The 17,171-nt window shown below is 57.0% G+C and overlaps 2 protein-coding genes across 2 annotated transcripts; both read right to left on the minus strand.

The window, feature by feature from the left end:
* Positions 1–398: 398 nt before the first annotated feature.
* LOC128349303 (uncharacterized) lies at positions 399–4,367 on the minus strand. The gene is made up of 7 exons (XM_053305348.1): positions 4,171–4,367; positions 3,829–3,978; positions 3,317–3,436; positions 3,107–3,215; positions 2,723–2,785; positions 2,284–2,475; positions 399–1,989 (listed from the first exon to the last, which is right to left on the minus strand). The coding sequence occupies exons 1-6, from the start codon at positions 4,255–4,257 to the stop codon at positions 2,291–2,293; spliced, it is 714 nt and encodes a 237-aa protein (XP_053161323.1). The 5' UTR covers positions 4,258–4,367; the 3' UTR covers positions 399–1,989; positions 2,284–2,290.
* An 11-nt stretch (positions 4,368–4,378) lies between these two features.
* Positions 4,379–8,683, minus strand: LOC128350554 (uncharacterized). The gene is made up of 9 exons (XM_053308965.1): positions 8,615–8,683; positions 8,166–8,251; positions 7,514–7,589; positions 6,796–6,887; positions 6,187–6,259; positions 5,717–5,886; positions 5,221–5,343; positions 4,981–5,101; positions 4,379–4,456 (listed from the first exon to the last, which is right to left on the minus strand). Exons 4-9 carry the CDS (start codon positions 6,858–6,860, stop codon positions 4,379–4,381), a joined length of 630 nt encoding a protein of 209 aa, XP_053164940.1. The 5' UTR covers positions 6,861–6,887; positions 7,514–7,589; positions 8,166–8,251; positions 8,615–8,683.
* Between the last annotated feature and the right edge of the window lie 8,488 nt (positions 8,684–17,171).

Raw genomic sequence — 17,171 nt, forward strand, 5'->3', positions numbered from 1 at the left:
CGCTCGCTCTGATATTGATGGCCTTTGGCCTATGGGGCCGGGGCAGCTCTGATGGGGGGGCACTGGGGGGGGGCTGAGGATCTCTCTCTCTAGCGCCCTCTCCAGTGAAACAAAAGGCTGAGATCAGCAGCATCACAGAAGAAGCAACAAGGATGTCGACCGAGCACCATCACGGACCAGACACAGGCTCGGGCTGGCCCACAGGCCAACAGGGCAGATTCCCGGGGTGCCCTACCCGTGCGCCCCAACTCTCACCCTTCACGACCGATTCTTCTCCAGATCTGGCGCCCTCCCCACACACATTCTGGCGCCCTCTCAGTGCCCCCCGTCCGGCCCTGACCAGATCTGGCACAAAGACTCCAAGGGAGACGAGAAGGAAAGAGGAAGAAACGGCGGGATGCTAACAAAAGCGGCAACTTTATTAAGATACTCAATTAGGTCACAAGTCGTCACTTAACTTTCTAACTAAAGGAAACAAAACAGGGCAGAATGGAGTAGGCAAAAAAGCTTTCCATCTCGGCCAATCTGTCGGAAAGCCAAAAATTCCTACTCGGCCCCCAACAGGGCGACCAGCAAAGCCCATTCTGCCCCTGGGAGGGAGGGGGAGGGAGGGAGGGAAGAAAGGAAGCCCAGGGTCACAAAGGGAATGGGAGGGCAAACAAAATTGGGGGGAGTCCCAGCCAGCCCCCCACCCCACCCCCCCGCTCCTTGCAGGCACGTTCACTTGGTCTCCTCTTCTGGGGCGGATCGACTGACTCCTCCAGCCGCCCAGCAGCAGCACATGCCTGCAAGAAGCAGAGAGCAGCGTCAGTGGGGTTGCCCTGCTCCTCCTCCCTTTCCGCTCCGGCAGCCCAGCAAGCGGGGATCGGGCGGGGGGGGGTTGACGGGGGGGGGGCAAGCCAGAGAATTCTGCTTGACCTCAGCTCCCCACTGTGCAGCAAGGGACGGTGTCATGGCCACACCTCCCGCCCCGCTCCGAAGAGGATCTTCTGCTCACTCCCCCCTGCCCGCTGGAGCAAGAGGGGCTCCTCGCTTGCCCAGAGCAGATGGAAGGGAGCAGGGGTGAGTGAGGAAGCGGGAGGTCGAGGCATCATCCAGCCTGGCCCAAGCACCCTCCCTCGGCCTCCTCGGCAGACCTGGTGGCTGATGCCTCCCTTGCCCCCTCGCCTCTGGGGTGGAGAAGGAGGAGCCCCTTTGGTGTAACAGGGAGGGGAGGGGAGGGGAGGGGATGCGCCCCAGACTTGGGGAGGCCTGGGAGGGGAGGCCTGCCGCTGGACGCCTCATCACGTGCTACACAGCAGGGAGCGGGAGGGAGAGGAGGGTTCTCTGGCCTGCCACCGGGCAGCACCAGGGGGCGCGACTGGGGCTGCAGGGGGCCCCCCCGAGTCTCCCGGGCTGCTCTGCTGCTGCCCCGGTTTGGGAGGGGGGAGGAGGGAGCGGAGGGGGGAGGGAGGCGTGGCTGTGGGAGGGGAGGGGGGGAGGAGCACACCCTCGGCAGGGGAGGGGGCGGATGCCTGGATTGTGCTTCCCCTGCCAGGGGAAGCCAGGCCGCTGGGGAAGGGGAGAAAGGTGGAAGGAGGAGGGGGCGCTCCCCGGCCAGCTGGTGGAAATGGAGGGAGGCAGTGACCTTGCCCTCCTGCTGGGGCCACACAGCCTCCCCGGACCCAAGGAGAGCCCAAGAATGGTTCCCAAGGGCCACTTGGGGACAGGGTGGTCCTGTAGCCTCCTCCCACCGCCTGCAGCAGAGGCAAGGGGAGGGGCTTCTGCACCCCGGAGGCGGGGCTTCCTTCAGCCAGGGGAGTGGAGCCTGCTTCCCCCTCACTCCTCAGACAGAACTGCACTTCCCTGCTGCCATCTTGTGGACAGCTCTTTCTATCCACGAGGTTGGAGGAGGTCTTCTGGCTGGTCTTGATCCACTGCGCTGCATGGTGTTTCTTCAGTCTCCCTTCAGCTGCTGATCTTCCAGGGGAGAGCACGGGGCTGTTGTTCCTGGAAAGAGAGAAGGACATTGGTTCAGAGATTGGGGGTCTTCTCACACTCTCCCCCATGACACCACCCAGCACCAGGGACTCCTGGCAGAATATCCGTGTCCTCATTTCCCAGAGGGAAGAGAGATCTTTCCTCTTTCCCTTGGGCTACTTGTACAACTGGCCACAAGGGCCGAAGATGGCATTCCAACACGAGGGAGGGCTGCCCAGATTCCTGCCCGCCCTTCCTGCAGCCCCAGCCCCCTCCCTAACCATCGGGGCCCCTTCAAGTGAAGCCCTGCCTTGGTCTGCTCACCAGTCGGTCAGGTGGAGAGATCACCGTACTCTGGCGGGTGTCTCTTCTTCTTACAGCCTGCCCACAAGCGCCGAACGGCAGCCCGCAACCCGTGCCGGGAGTGGAGGGAAAAGGCCTTCTTCACGATCTTCTCCGTCTTGCAGGCAACTCTCCCGACCTCGGGGTCATGGTCGCCAAGCAAGCTCTCCAGCGCTGGAAGGATGAAGGAGAAACTTCAGCAATGGCATGAAGAGATCACCCCACCCTTCGCCAAGCCCCACCATTTCCACACCAAGAGGGAGCAAGTCCTGACTCTTTCTCCCCTTCACTCTGGGAAACCCTACTGCTGGGCATCCCTGAGGATGCAACCGGGACCTTCCATTTGAGGGTCTGTGGTCCCTAAACCTAGGCCTCTCCCCTCACAGAAACTGCCCCTTCCCACCCAGAAACCCGCACTTACCAGCATGGAAGGTCTCTATGTTCCCTTCAGTGAGGATGCTGCCCTTTTTGTGGACCAGGTGACCTAAAAACAAGGGTGGAAGGAAATGGGACCACAGTTCAGGACCCTGCGCATGGACAGCTCACTTCCCATCATTCAGGAGAGGAAGTCCTCCCCTCTCTGCTCCCTCTGGGACTGACAGATTGAGCCATTCCTCCAGGGACTCTTATGTCACCTTGGGAGGAAATGAAGTCAAGACTCCTAGCTAACGCTCACTGGGCCAGTCCTCCTGGGGAGGGAACAGCTCCTGCCCCCCCACCCTTCTGGAAGTGCGCTCAAGGAGAGTGAACCTTTGCCCACCAAGACGACCCACGAAGGGAGACCCAAAGGTCTTCTTTCCCTTACCGATCAGCAGGGCAGCTGTTCTCCTCACTGAAGGCTGCTCGCTGCGGAAGAAGCCCAGGATATTGGTGGTCTCCATCTCCACGGCGTCCTCTGTGCCAAGCTGCCGAATCTGGGATCAAGAGCAAAGACAAATCCCGAGTGAGCAAAGCATCGCCCAAAGGTCCTTGAGCCATTTGAGCCGAGGGACGGACAGGGAGGGGCTGCCCTTACCAGACGCTTGGCGATCTTGTGCAGCAGCTCCTGCAGGCTGTAAGAGTCCCGCGCCAGCAGCTTGCCCTCCAGGTGCCATAGGAGGGCTTCCGCCAGGAGGCTCAGATTGTCCTTTGCAGCCTGCCAATGAAAGACCGGAATGGGAGTGGGAAAGCCTCCCAAGGGATTCCAAGAAACCTCTTAGGGGGCTTCAAGGAGTAGGGGAGATTTTGGACTTTGGTGGCCTCTCGTTGGCTGAAGCACAGCCGAGGACAGCCAGATTCAAGAGGGGAAGCTTTTCCCCATCCCAGGAAAGAAGGGCCCTGGATGAACTCTCGGAAGAGAAAGTAGAAGGGGGTGGAGAGGTCCATTCCCTGAAAGGTTTCAGAGAGGCCTGGATGGGCCAAGCCACAGCGGGACAGCTGGATGATTCACCACCCCGTGAGGCTAGCTCTGAGGCCTGCCACTGGGCGGCTGGACTTGGGGAAGCCTAAACACCTTTGTAGAGGAGGCAGGAAAAAGTGGGCTCTCACCTGTGCTACCTCCAGGTCCTCATCCTCCACATGCATCAGCACCGCGATGAGGGTCGTGATGTTCTCTTCTGTACCCTCATGATGGTGGTGGCGGTGCTGCAGGAGATCCAGATGGGTCTTCATGGCTGCCCTTCGGATCTTAGCCTCCTCCTACAAAAAAACAGGGGTTGTCGTTGGCAGGGAGGAATTCCTCACCTCCATCACCATGAAGAAGAGCTTGCATGGGTCTCTTGCAAGAGGTCTCAAGGGGGTGTCCGGTTTCCCTTCTCCAAGCCGGTCGGAATCTACAGGTTGGCCGGCCCTCATAGAGCCGGGGCGGAGGGCTGGCGTGCAAGTACTCACGTGGTGGAAGAGAGGGCGGCACAGGGCAGCCAGGGCAGCATTCACGGTGGCCTGATGTTCCGATGGGCAGTGCCTCAGCCGCTCCATGAAGGCCAGGACCCCCAAAGTGGCTTCCAGACTGGAGGTCCTGAGCCCTCCCAGGATCCCGGCACTAAAATCCTGGGGTTTCTTTGCCTAGGGTGAAAAAAGGTGGATCCTTGGAGTTCTTTCAAACCCATGCTAGTCCACCCCCTGCTAAACAGACCACAGGCCTCTCGGGGGGCTGATGCCGCTTGGCCTCCATCCACTGCCTTGGGGAGGAGATCACTCAAGCCATGCCGGAGGCACAAAGAGGGGGGAGAAGGCGGCATTGGAGCACGGGGGAATCAGGGCTCCCACGGAGAGATGCATTTCTGTGCCTTCCCTTCAGGATTTCTCCTTCGTCCTGTGGCAAGGGTTCCACAGGCTCAATCCACCCAACTGGAGAAATCTCCCCATCACACCTGGGGATGCCTAGGAGCACCAGCCTCAGGTAGGCCTCCCCAAAGAGAGGAGTTTCCATGCCCAGAGATGCTCCCGGGGTCGTGGGTCTGGGTCACTCACCGCCTTCAGCTTTCCATAGATTTGGAGAAGTCCCCTTTCGCTCAGGTAGCGGATGTTCTGGCTGGGGTGGACTAGCCACGCTACCAGGAGCGTCCAAGTCTTCTCCAAGGCGGCGAAGTCTTTGTCTTTCAGGAGCAGCTAAAAGAGGGAAAGGAGGAAAACATCCATCAGCCCCTGGGGCCAGACCCTCCTCTCAGGGAAGCCCACGCCGAGGAACTCGCTGCTCACCTCCACAAAGAAGGCCACCTCTGCGAGGGAATGCTGTTCTGGATCTTTGTCCAGGCTGAAGAGGGAAGCCAGGTATGCCTTCAGCCTGGCCACTGTGGAGGATGGTGTCTGTAGGAGAGCCCTGCAACACACCAAAGGACCCTGCTGAGTCCTGGGCGGAAGGCCCGGAAAGAGCAGACCTGACCCAAACCACCCCAGCCCCCAGGCCTCCTGAGAAATCTCCTCTTCACTCCTACTTACCTCACCAAGAGGGCCACACCCTGGAGGCAGCTCTGCGGAGAGCACAGGGATTCCCAGCAGGTCTTCTCTGGGGTCACCTGTGCCACCCTCTCCAGCAGGGTCCGGACAATCTGCGAGGTCTCCCTGCAGAGAAGAGAAGAGGAGGTGGCTGTCCCCAAAGTGTGTGTCTCCTTGCGGGGTGGCGTAGTGTCAGGGGTGGAGGGACTGTCTTGGACCATGGGAGGGAGACCACAGGGGTGAAGTGACTTTCCCCACAGCTGGTTTTTTAACACTGCAGACGCATTTTAAGGCTCTCTGCAGATCCAAGAGGGCTGCAAATTCTGGGGTCTCCTCTGTGTAGCTGAGGGAGGGGACCACCGTGCCAGAGTCACCCCAACAGGCCAGAAATGCTCCTCACCCATCAGAGTGGGACATGGGACAAATGGCCCTAGCCTGTCCTCCCAGAGTGCTGGAAGGAGGACTTGCTGGCCTCGCTTTCCCCAGCGCCATGACTTACTCAGGAGGCAGGTCTTGGCTCTCCCGGTTCCCCACTCCCTCGGTGGTGTTCTGCAGGCCGGTGAGGATCTTGTTCACCAGGCCCACCAGGAGTTCAGGGAACCTCTCCTCCACCTCACTGGCATACTCCACGCACCGGATGATGTCCCCGATCTTCTTTGTTGCTCTCCCCTGAGGAGAAGGGGAGGGCCAGGCCTCAGCACACAGTCCGAGGGACAGTTATGGGTCAGGAGAATCCCCGGGGCCAGGCCAGTGCCATGGGTGTCTGCACGCACATCTGGGCCTGGAGGGTGCTGCCTCTGGCTCAGGGAGCATGAGGTCCACTGCAAGGGAAAGACATCCCCAAGGGGGAAGGGCAAGTCCCCGCCTCCCGTGTAAACAGTGGCTGCCATCCAAGCCGCTATGCTGCGTAGTGCAGGAAAGGAAGAGCGGAGGGGTGGAGGGAAGTCACCCTTGGTTTCCGCCCCTTACCACTCCCAGATGGACCGACGAGAACCAGTCTGGGGCCAGCTGTCCTCTTCCTTCTTCGCCGCCGCCGATGTTCCTGAGAGAGGAGAGGAGAGAGAAAAGCTGCTCAAAGGTCTGTCCTGTTGGAGATGGCAGCCAGCTGGAGAAGAACACGAGCACCCAAAGAGATGCTGAGCAAGGATCTCGCCTCCCTTGGGAGGTGGCTGGCAGGGGAACTTCACCAGGCCAGAGATCTCCCAAGTCCAGCCTTTCGTGCCCCACTGAGAAGCCCTGGGAAGTGTTCAGAGAGGGCATCGAGACAGGAGCCCTCCCCTGCTCCTTCTCCACAACACCCGGTCATGCCAACAGCATGGGGGTCTCGGAGCTCCCTCTGCTAACAGCCAGCAATAGACTTGCTGGTGTCTGTCTCGCACCTGCTGCCAATCGGCTTCCTTGGTTGAACTCCCCCTCCAGAGTCCTCAGAGGGCAAGGAGGAGGAAACATCCCTCTGTGGGGCTCAGACATGGGGGAGCTGCCCCTGTCCCCTGCAGCCTTCTGCTGGCTACGCTAAAAGCCCCCCCCCCCGCTCCCTACTGGCTCCTAAGGCCCTTCAGCTGAGAGGAGGGTACCTACCTGGCCGAACCGGGGGCCGGTGGAGAGTCCCACACCTCGTCCTCGATGCTGCTCACCTCATACATGGTGTCGTCCTCGTCCGTAGAGGAGCACTGGGGAGGAGAGAGAAGAGAAATGGGATTGTTCCAGGGCTTGCATTGACCTTGCGAGGCTTCTGAGAGGAGGAACTAAGCCCAAGGGACTTAGCGTTGAGTCCAGGCAGCACCCTGTTCCTGCTGAGTAGGGCTTGACCACACTTTCCAGAGGAGCAGGTAGTTTGGGGTCATCCATCGTGCTGTAAGGGGCACTGAGGGTTCCAATGAACGGATGACCCTCTAAAACAGGGCTGCACAACTTCGGCCCTCCAGACATGGTTGGACTACAACTCCCATCATCCCCAGCCACAGTGGCCCATAGTCGGGGATTATGGGAGTTGTAGGCCAACATCTGCAGGAGGCCCAAGGTTGTGCAGCCATGCTCTAAAACCAGACATGCCTCTTAGAACAAAGGCATTTGGCATCTCCGCCCAGAAGAGCCTTCCACCGCATTTCCAACCCCTTCCCAGTGCCTCAACGGGAGCCCTGCATTTTCTTCCCACCCCACTCATCCAAATCCCTCCCACCCTGCGGCATCTAGAACTGGAACTGTTCCAGGTTCTGTCTCCTATCGGGGAACAGGGGACACACACACACACAACCCAGAGCCCATCCACCTGAAAAAATGGATGAGCATTCCTGACCTCTGCCGAGGACAAGTCTTCCACCACTTCAGTGTTCAGCAGCCTCTTGATTAGCCACTTCTTTGGCTTCGGGACTCTGAGAGAAGAAAGGAGAGACGGGGCATAAGAACATCCATGCATGCCAAGAGCCCTGTGGGTCAGGTGAAAGACACGTGTAGCCCAACAGTGGACAGCCAGATGCCTATTTAGTTGGTTGTGAACCACTTGAGACCTGGTTATATGTGGCATCAAAATGTGTTTATTCACACACACACACACACACACACACACACACAGACACACACACACCCCTGCAGATTCTGAAGTTCCTTGGCTATCATGGGTAATAGTCTGCAATTGGCTTCTCCTCCATGAACGTGTCTAATCATTTGCTGAACCTAGTGGCCATTAGCCCATCCTGTGGTTGTGAATTCCGTAGCTTTCAATATGTGGTGTGTGGAGTGAGAGGGAGAAAATGCATTTTCTGGGCTCTGTGCTGCACCCAGTGCTAGTCTACTCCTTGTGTTGAGCTCCTGTCCTCGTGCAGTGAGGGGGGCAGGGAAATATCCCTCCAGGGTGCTCAGGCCTTTCAGAAACGCCCCCACCCCAGGCTCCCAGGGAAGGTGATCTGCCTCTATGATCCCAGGAGCTGCCCTTCAGCTGAGAAAGGTACCTGGGGGAACTGGTGTCACCGTCCCCTTCCGACCCCTCGTCCTCCACGCTGGCTTGCGGAGTCTCGGCCCCCGGGAAGGAAGAACTCTGTGAAGGAGAGAGGAGGGAGAAATGGCTGCTCTGGCCCTCGCGTTGAGCTTTCCAGGCTTCGGCAGGGAAAAGGCCAGCCAGGCACCTCCCAGCGGTCATCGCCAGGTGAGCTGGATACAGGAAGTGGGCCGGAAGTGGACATTTGATGTCCCAGAAGAGCTACAGGGGAGGCCAATTCTGCACCACAGCATGGCCATTTCGGAGGTTTAAGCAAACTCTTGTCAGAAGGTGGCCACCCACCCTGCAGCTTCTCAAACTGGAGCCATCCCACATTCTCTCTACTCCTGGGCAACACGGGGGACCCACAAGCCCAACCCTCAGTCCTTCCAAGGGAGGGACTGGATGTTGATGCTTTCTGACCTCTCCAAGGGATGGCTCTTCGTCAGCAGCAGTGTTGTGCAGCCTCCTCTGCACGGTGCTTGGCCTCTGGACGCTAAGAAAAGAAAGAAAGAAGACACGTGAGATCAGAAGAGCAGTGCTTAGAAAGAGCTCTGCTTGATGAGAAGAATGAGACATGCAGCCCAGCACCCTGTTTCCAGGAGTGGACAGCCAGATGCCTGCAGGAAGCCCACAGGCTGGGCATGGAGACCCCTGTCCCCTTGTGGAAAGAGGAGGAGACAAACAACTCTCCAAGATGCTCAGAGCTTCTGCCCACCCCTGGCTTCTTGCTAAACTAACCACCTCCCCCAGCCCCAGGATGGGCTCTTAAGGAAAGTCTTCTGCTTCCATGAGCTCTGGATCTGCCCCTCCAGCTGAGAAAAGAGTACCTCTGGGAACTGATGAAACTCTCCACGTCCAGCTCCTGATCCCTTCTGTTGACCTCTGGGATCTCGGCCTCTTCGATGTCGGCACCCTGCAAATGAGAGAAAAAGGAGAGCAATGCGTGAAGTTGTGCTCACTCTGATCTCCCTAGGGCCTTGGGGTTTAGGTTTTCTCCCTTCATTTTCTTTGAATTCATGTTTATTTCTTTAGATTATTTTGATTTTTAAATAAAAAAAGTCTTATTAAAAAAAATAAACAATGTGCTCTAACATTAACTGTTGTTGGGAGTGCCAGGGCACAGCCACCACATGCTTGTGGCCATTTTCTTTCATGGTATGCCCAACAATGAACCTCCACTGTGATATGCGTTCTGCTGTGGTCAACAAAATGGCAGCACTCTGGAGCTCTGGTCCAAAGACAGCATGTCAGGTAGGTCTCCGAGATCTCTTTCTTTACCCAAAGAAAAGCAGTCCTTAACAGAAAGGTCAGTGCATAGGAGCTCTAGAATTGAATGCTAATTTCTTGTTGTCATTTCTTGCCATTTTTTTCTGCATTCCTTTCATGGGGAATGGACACAAATGCGAATGGGACCCCCTGGTATTTATAGTTTGGCCCTTAGAGTCTTCTTCATGCAAGCCCACCATGTCCTCTGCTCTCCTATTCCCAGGTTAGCTCCCTCTTTCCAAAGGGAGAGACAAGGTGGGCCCCTGAGTCTGGAGCGAGGGCCATCCCTCCTGCTGTGGAGACTCTGGGCTGCTGTTTTGACCTGAGCGGGTGATGATTGTCTCTCAAGAAATGCCTCTTCAGTCTAGAGACATTGAGTCTCTCTGCCAGGAAGACCCTCTCATCTCCTGACCCATGTCAGGGTCTCGGGTTCCCTTTCTGGATCCGTCCCAACTTCTGTCTGCTGCAGGCGGAGATGCAATCTCCCCTCACTCCTCAACCATCCCATCCACAAAAGTGACAGGAATGGTGTCCTTACCTCACAAGACCATGCGGTGGCAATGGTCTGCAGGAACCACCCATCGTCCTCAACCGTGAAGACACTGCAGGAAGAAATAAAATGGCATGAGTACCTCGGAAAAGCCTTGCTGGGTCAGACCAAAGATGCATCTAGCCCAGCAATCTGCCTCCAACAGGGGACAGCCGGATGCCTCCAGGAAGCTGTCCCCTGTGACCTTCAAGCTAGTGGACATCACCACCACATCTTGTAGGACTGAATTCTTCTACAAAATGTATGAAGACATCATTTTTGTAGGTCCTGCACCTCTTGCCAGTCAGCTGCACTGGATCCATCCCAGATCCAGGCCGGCTGTGGGACAGAAAATCTTCCCTACACAACATTTCAAGAAGAAACTCTACCTCCTCTGGGAACTGCTGGCAACCGCTTCATCCAGGATCCCGTTCCCACTCTTGACATGCTGGATCCTGGAGCCGTCCGAGAATGACTTCTGTGAAGGAGAGAGGAGAGAGGAATGGGTGCTCTGATGCCCACTTAGTCTTTCCAGGGCGTCTGGGAGCCAAACGTCACACCTCCTTCAAAGGGACCTTAACAGATGCGCTTAAAGCAGGAAGTGGCTCCTTTGCACCTCAAAACGGTGCTGGGGACGCTCCCCCACAGAACTGGGCCCCTGCAGTTGCGTTGCTGACTAAAAGAGACACTTCCTGTTCTCATATTGCTTTTCTTGATGATGCATCTAAGCTACTATTTAGAGTCTTGCAATATATATCTATAGCTATCTCATTGAAACTTGATTTTTTAAAATTTTTGTCTTTATATTTTCTTTTCATTCAGCTGATTTATATATGTGTGTGTGTGTGTGCGTGTGTGTGTTTATTTTAGTCTATTTTTACACTCATTGGTTTTGGTTTCTCTTTCCCCACCACAAAGAGAGTGCATCCTTCCTGAAGTACCGGGTCTGAATGGAAGCTCCAGCGCGTGGGACCTTCCTTAAAAAACAAGGCCCTGCCCTGCCAGAATGTCATGGGTGGCAGAATGGAGGGCAATGCCTTTGGGGAAGAGATGGCTGCCCCTTCGGTCTCCGATAGAGATCGACCGGCCTTGAGTGGGAGCCCAGGTACACCACAAGAAGCCAGTCCTAAAACCAATGTCAGCGAATGGGACCTACAAACTGGACACACTTTCATGGCCATTTATTTCATGGGTGCCATTGTGTCAGAGCGAATGGAAACACATAGGAATGGTATCCGTTTCCATTCATTCAAAAAATAAATGCTCAGAGAGGAACCAAACCCCAAAATCTACTGAAGCCCAGAGATCAGCCTCCCCCGCCCCCACCCCCCATTCCTGGGGAGTTGGGTGAGATCCTAGGTATTAGACCATTTGGAGTCACAGGATCCCGGATGAGAGTCAGGCCTCTTGCTGTAAGGGACACTATGGTTTCACATTCAGGGGAGGTGCTTTTAGATCAGAGAAGCCTAGCTAGGTTTGTCTCTTTGCTGGGAAGAGCTACTGGCCGTCTGATGCAGCCTCGTCTTTTGAGGGCCCTTCTGATGCTCAACTATATGCTAAGCCAAGCCGGAAAGGGGGTGATGTGGAGCCGAGCAGGGGCAGAGGGGAAGGAGTGCCCAATCTGCCCCAAGGAAGACTTCCCCACTCTAGTTCCCCTCCAGACTGCTCCCTTTCTGGACATGTTTTGTGCTTGGTAGTCCAGAAGAAAATCAAAGTCTGGAACCCTGCGGGGAGGGAGTGATTTGGGGCAGGAGAGCGGAATGAAGAAGCGAGGGGTGGAAGGCAGGTAGAGACACCCCTCTTCCCTCTCAGCACTTCCCATCCCCCAATTTCCCATGCTACTTCCTCCATAGGGAGGGGCTTCCACCTTGGCATGAGTGACTTGTAGTTGAGCCCCGATGGTCACTCATCCCACCCACCCAATTCACGGCTACTACCACTGCAAATTTTGAAGCCTATGGCTTTGCAAGACAAGTTCTCAAAACGTTCCTCCCACCTGCTCAGACTGGGTCTCCCGCACTCCCTCTAGACTCGCTTCAAATGGGGTCTCTCCCACCCCCTCCCAGCCCTACCATGTACGGACTGGATTTCCATCCCTTACCAGTGACCATTTGCTGGTTTCGGTCACGGAGCGCTGTTCGTTAATCTCCTGTGGCTGGAAGTCACTGAGAGGAGAAAAAAGACAAAAGACACAAGGGAGTGAGTGTGTCGAAGGAACCCCGAGTACCCCGTTTCCAACAACGGACAGCCGGATGCCTCGTGGCAGGGCGTGGAGGCAAGAACCCTCCCCCTCCCTGCAACATTCATGGACTTTGTTTAGTTTAATCTAATTGATATATCGCCAGGGGCGTAACTACTATTAGGCAAGGGGAGGCGGTTGCCTGGGGGCCCCAGAGACTCCTCGCATGACTCCCCATTGCCCCCTGCCCAGCCCCAGGTCCCCTCGGCCACTTGCCCTGCTTGCCCGCCTCTCTCCTGCTTGTCCTCCTGGCCGGCAATCGAGGCACCAGACCAGCTGCCTGCCAAGAGCTGCTTTTCTCCCGGGCGCCTCTCAGCTGACCGGCGGGTGGGCGAGGCTTGCAGGGAGGCCTCCGTGTAGGCCCCAGTGAAGCCTGAACTGGAGTAGACATGGAGGGAGGCCCCAAGCAAGCAAGCAAGCAAGGAGGCAGGCAGGCAGGCAGGCAGGCAGGGTGGCCCCCAGAGCTCTCTGCAGCAGACCTTCTGCCTGCGAGCCCAGCATTTGCCAGGTAGAACCTGAACTCCTTTTTGTGGTCACCGCCACCCCCCGCCCATATATAGGGATCTGCTTGCCATAGGGCTTTGATATGGGGGGGGGGGGAGAGAGACTGAGAAGTCTCTGAATATTTAATTTAAAACAGCTTGGGAAATTTGCTGGCTTTAAAAAAAAGCCCTATAAGTGGCTTGTTTCATGGCAGAAAATTTTAAAAACTTCTGGAACAAACTATATTATATTTATTTATTCATTCATTCATTCAAAGAGCTAAAATGTGCGCCCATGTCTCTGCACCCATGTCTTTCTTGGGCATTCTGGGCATGCGCAGAGTGCATGCTCAGAGCGCCCGATAAAGATACAGCCGCAGGGACACGGGTGGCCATGTTGTCTCCCAGGTCAAAAGAAGAAGAAGCGGGGAAGGAGAACAAGTGGGAGCCGGGGTGGGCAGAGGCGGCAGCGGCGAGGGAGAGCAAGCGGGAACCGGGCTAACAGAGAACAAGCAGTAACCGGGGAGGGCAGAGGAGGCAGCGGCGAGGGAGAGCAAGCGGGAACCGGGATAACAGAGAACAAGCGGGAACCGGGGAGGGCAGAGGCAGCAGCGGCGAGGGAGAGCAAGCGGGAACCGGAATAACAGAGAACAAGCGGGAGCCGGGGAGGGCAGAGGCGGCAGCGGCGAGGGAGAGCAAGCGGGAACCGGGATAACAGAGAACAAGCGGGAACCGGGGAGGGCAGAGGCGGCAGCGGCGAGGGAGAGCAAGCGGGAACCAGGATAACAGAGAACAAGCGGGAACCGGGGAGGGCAGAGGCGGCAGCGGCGAGGGAGAGCAAGCGGGAACCGGGATAACAGAGAACAAGCGGGAACCGGGGAGGGCAGAGGCGGCAGCGGCGAGGGAGAGCAAGCGGGAACCGGGATAACAGAGAACAAGCGGGAGCCGGGGAGGGCAGAGGCGGCAGCGGCGAGGGAGAGCAAGCGGGAACCGGGATAACAGAGAACAAGCGGGAACCGGGGAGGGCAGAGGCGGCAGCGGCGAGGGAGAGCAAGCGGGAACCGGGATAACAGAGAACAAGCGGGAACCGGGGAGGGCAGAGGCGGCAGCGGCGAGGGAGAGCAAGCGGGAACCGGGATAACAGAGAACAAGCGGGAACCGGGGAGGGCAGAGGCGGCAGCGGCGAGGGAGAGCAAGCGGGAACTGGGATAACAGAGAACAAGCGGGAGCCGGGGTGGGCAGAGGCGGCAGCGGCGAGGGAGAGCAAGCGGGAACCGGGATAAAAGAGAACAAGCGGGAACCGGGGAGGGCAGAGGCGGCAGCGGCGAGGGAGAGCAAGCGGGAACGGGGATAACAGAGAACAAGCAGGAACCGGGGAGGGCAGAGGCGGCAGCGGCGAGGGAGAGCAAGCGGGAACCGGAATAACAGAGAACAAGCGGGAATCGGGGAGAACTCTTTGCGGCGGCGGCAGCGGAACTCTCCACCTAGCCGCCCACAGCGACGGCGGCACTGTAGGCCCGGCCACCCAGCCGCCCGCGGCACCGGCGGCACTCTCGAAAAGAGAAAGAAAACCGCAAGGAGGGAGAGGGAGATAGAAGAAAGGAAGGAAAAGAAAGAGAGAAAGAGGGAGAGAAAAGGAAGGAATGAGAGAGAGAGAGAGAGAGAGAGAGAGAGAGAGAGAGAGAGAGGAAAGGAGGGCGATAGAGAGGGAGAAGGAAAAAAGGAAACCAAAAATAAGAAAAAAGGTTCTAGTGCCCATTATTTTAACGGGCTAAAAAATGCTAGTTCATTCATAAATGCACTGATGCTCAAGTTGTTTTACAACCCAGAAAGTCTGAGTGAGAACTGTGAAGCATGTGTGGTGCTTTTATTTTATTTTATTTTATTTTATTTTATTTTATTTTATTTTGTGTGTGTGTGTGTGTGAACTGCTCCCCAAGAACTCGCAGGGACTTCAGGGTCAACCTGGCCAACCTGGGAATGCAGCACCTCCATTCCAGAAGAGATGTGTGTTAAAGGGCTTTAAAAGCCTCCTGTGAAAAACCTCCTGCAATCAAACATTACCGAATTTGTTCAAAATTCTGAGAAAACATACATAGGCTCACCCTGCATGGTTGAAAGTCTCCTTTGCTAATCTGCAGCGAGGGTCCCATTTTAATAATTAGTGTTTCTAGAGTGTTCTGGGCATTAAATGTAGCACAAATATATAGTTCTCAATGTATATCACTATATATTGTGAAGTGTTTGTGTGTGTGTATTCAGTGAAATGTATTTCCAGGCAGCATACTTATTTTGAAATATCAGACTTAAATCCTTGGGGGCCTGGGGTGTGCGGAGGCCCTGGACTTTGGGGGGGGGCATTTTAAAATCTGGTCTCTGGGCCCACTCCAACCTTGCTGCGCCCCTGTATGTCGCCTAGTGTGAAAACCTCTAAAACGTCTCAGCTCCCCTGGTTGGGGCTTGGAGAGTGGCTGCTGGTCAGAGTAGACCACCATGAAGCGAGTAGAGCAATGGTCTGACTCAGCACCACCTGTTCCGAGGGGCTGCCACGACCTCCTCCTCTGCCCCCCAGAGGGGCTTCCACTGCTCCCCACCCCAACTGCTCCCTTTCCCCTGCTGCCACTCAAGGAGGCACCAGGGGATCCAGCCCTGAAGAAGCAGCCAGCCACACCCTGGCTCCAGTCTCCCGCTCTGGGTGGCTGCAGGGCTCACCTGGAATCCAGGCACTGAGAAATGGTGGGCCAGGCACACCAGCCCATGGGGCCTCTCAGCCCCCCAGTCCTGGCAGAGCAGGCTAGGGGACCCTTCCCCATTGGAAACCCTAGAGAGCTCCATGTGCATGAGAGCCCTGCCTCGCCTCCTGTGCCTGAACCCCTGGAGCCTCCCCCAAAGCCCAGGTAGTTCAGACTGATGGGCTTTGGAGACCCCTTGGCCTGCCCTTGCTGTCATTCCTTTCTGTCTGGTGCTTCTTGTGAACAGGGACCTCTTTGGGGGGGGGCAGCTTATGAAACCCTGGCCGGGGCCATGTTTCTTGAAAGGGTCCCAAGTGGTCTTCAAATCCATGGTGCCATCCATCGAAACTGGGCCCAGATAACCCAGGAGGAGCAGGAGAACGTACCTGAGTGGAGCCACAGGAGTAGCCCCATCAAGGCTGCCCACGCCACGGAGTAAGGGGCCTCCTTCTCCCTTGTCCTGTCCAGGAGAGAGGAGAGCAGGAGTGAGGATGGGCTGGGCCAGTCTGTTCAGACACACCGGGGTCAGCCCAAAGGGACCAGGAGGGACTCACTTCCGAGATTTCTCACCATGACCCAAACCGCTTTGAGAACTTTGGTGGTCGCCACCCCCCCCCCCATTGACCCTGTTTGAGGCAGGGTGGTGAGCCCTCCCGCTGATCCCCTTGCCAGAGGAGGCCACGTTCAGCACTCCCTGGTGGCCCCAAATGGACAACCTTTGGCGTGAGCAGCAGGAGAGACCGCAACGCCCTCCTGTCACCAGTCCGGTCCAGAGGCTCCCAGGGCAGCAGCGGAACCTCCATCCCCATCAGGAACGTCGGAACCCCAGCGCCATGGCAACCAGGTCAAGATACCCAGCCCTGGGATACAGCTCAGCAACGGCCACTTTTTGAATCTAAGCAAGGACTTCTGCGGCTACGCATATTTCCAGACCACTCTCCAACCAAAAGACTCCAAGCGGATGACAGGCACAGAGAAAGGAACCGAGAACACCTGAATGAGATGATGTCCTGTCCCCAAAGGGCTCTCAGTCCAAAAAGAAACCTCAAGCCGATGGCAGCAACACCACGGGAGGGATGCTGTGCTGGGGCTGGAGAGGGCCAGTTGCTCCCCCCCTGCTCAATAGGAGAGTCTCACCACTTGGGAAGGTGCCCCCTCTCTAACTCATCCTGCTCCTGTGACTTCTGAAGGGGGAAGCTGCCTGCCGGGAGCTCGGAGAGGCCAGGAGTCCTTCCCCTGCTCTGTACAGGTGGCTCCATTCTGTGCTTCCTCGTGGGAAAATAGAGGTCCTGGAGGAGGGAGGGGGCTGAGGGAGCTCTGAGCCATCCATGGGGGGCTTGTGCTCCATGAAGACCCAGTGAAGGTGCCCTGGGCCAGTTCATTCATGCCCACATGGGTCAGCCCAAAGGGGCCAAGAGGGACTTCCTAAATGTCTCCACCTTGACCCAGATCTGACCCCTGGGGGTCACCTGCCACCACATGAACCTATTTGGGGCCGGGCGGTGGACACTCACTCTGGACTCCTTGCCCGAGGCCATGCTCTGCGCTCCCTCGCGGCCAAAATGGGACGGAAATTTGCCGTGAGCAGCAGGAGAGGCCAGAAAGTCCTCCTGCCAACGGTCGAGTCCAGACAGTTTGAAGGCAGCAGCGGAACCTCCAGCCCCATGGCGACCGGTAAACACTCCCGGCCGAGGACCCCCCCCCCCCAGCAACTGCCATATTTGGATCT

The sequence above is a fragment of the Hemicordylus capensis genome, chromosome 3 (assembly GCF_027244095.1).
Source record: "Hemicordylus capensis ecotype Gifberg chromosome 3, rHemCap1.1.pri, whole genome shotgun sequence".
Lineage (NCBI taxonomy): Eukaryota > Metazoa > Chordata > Lepidosauria > Squamata > Cordylidae > Hemicordylus > Hemicordylus capensis.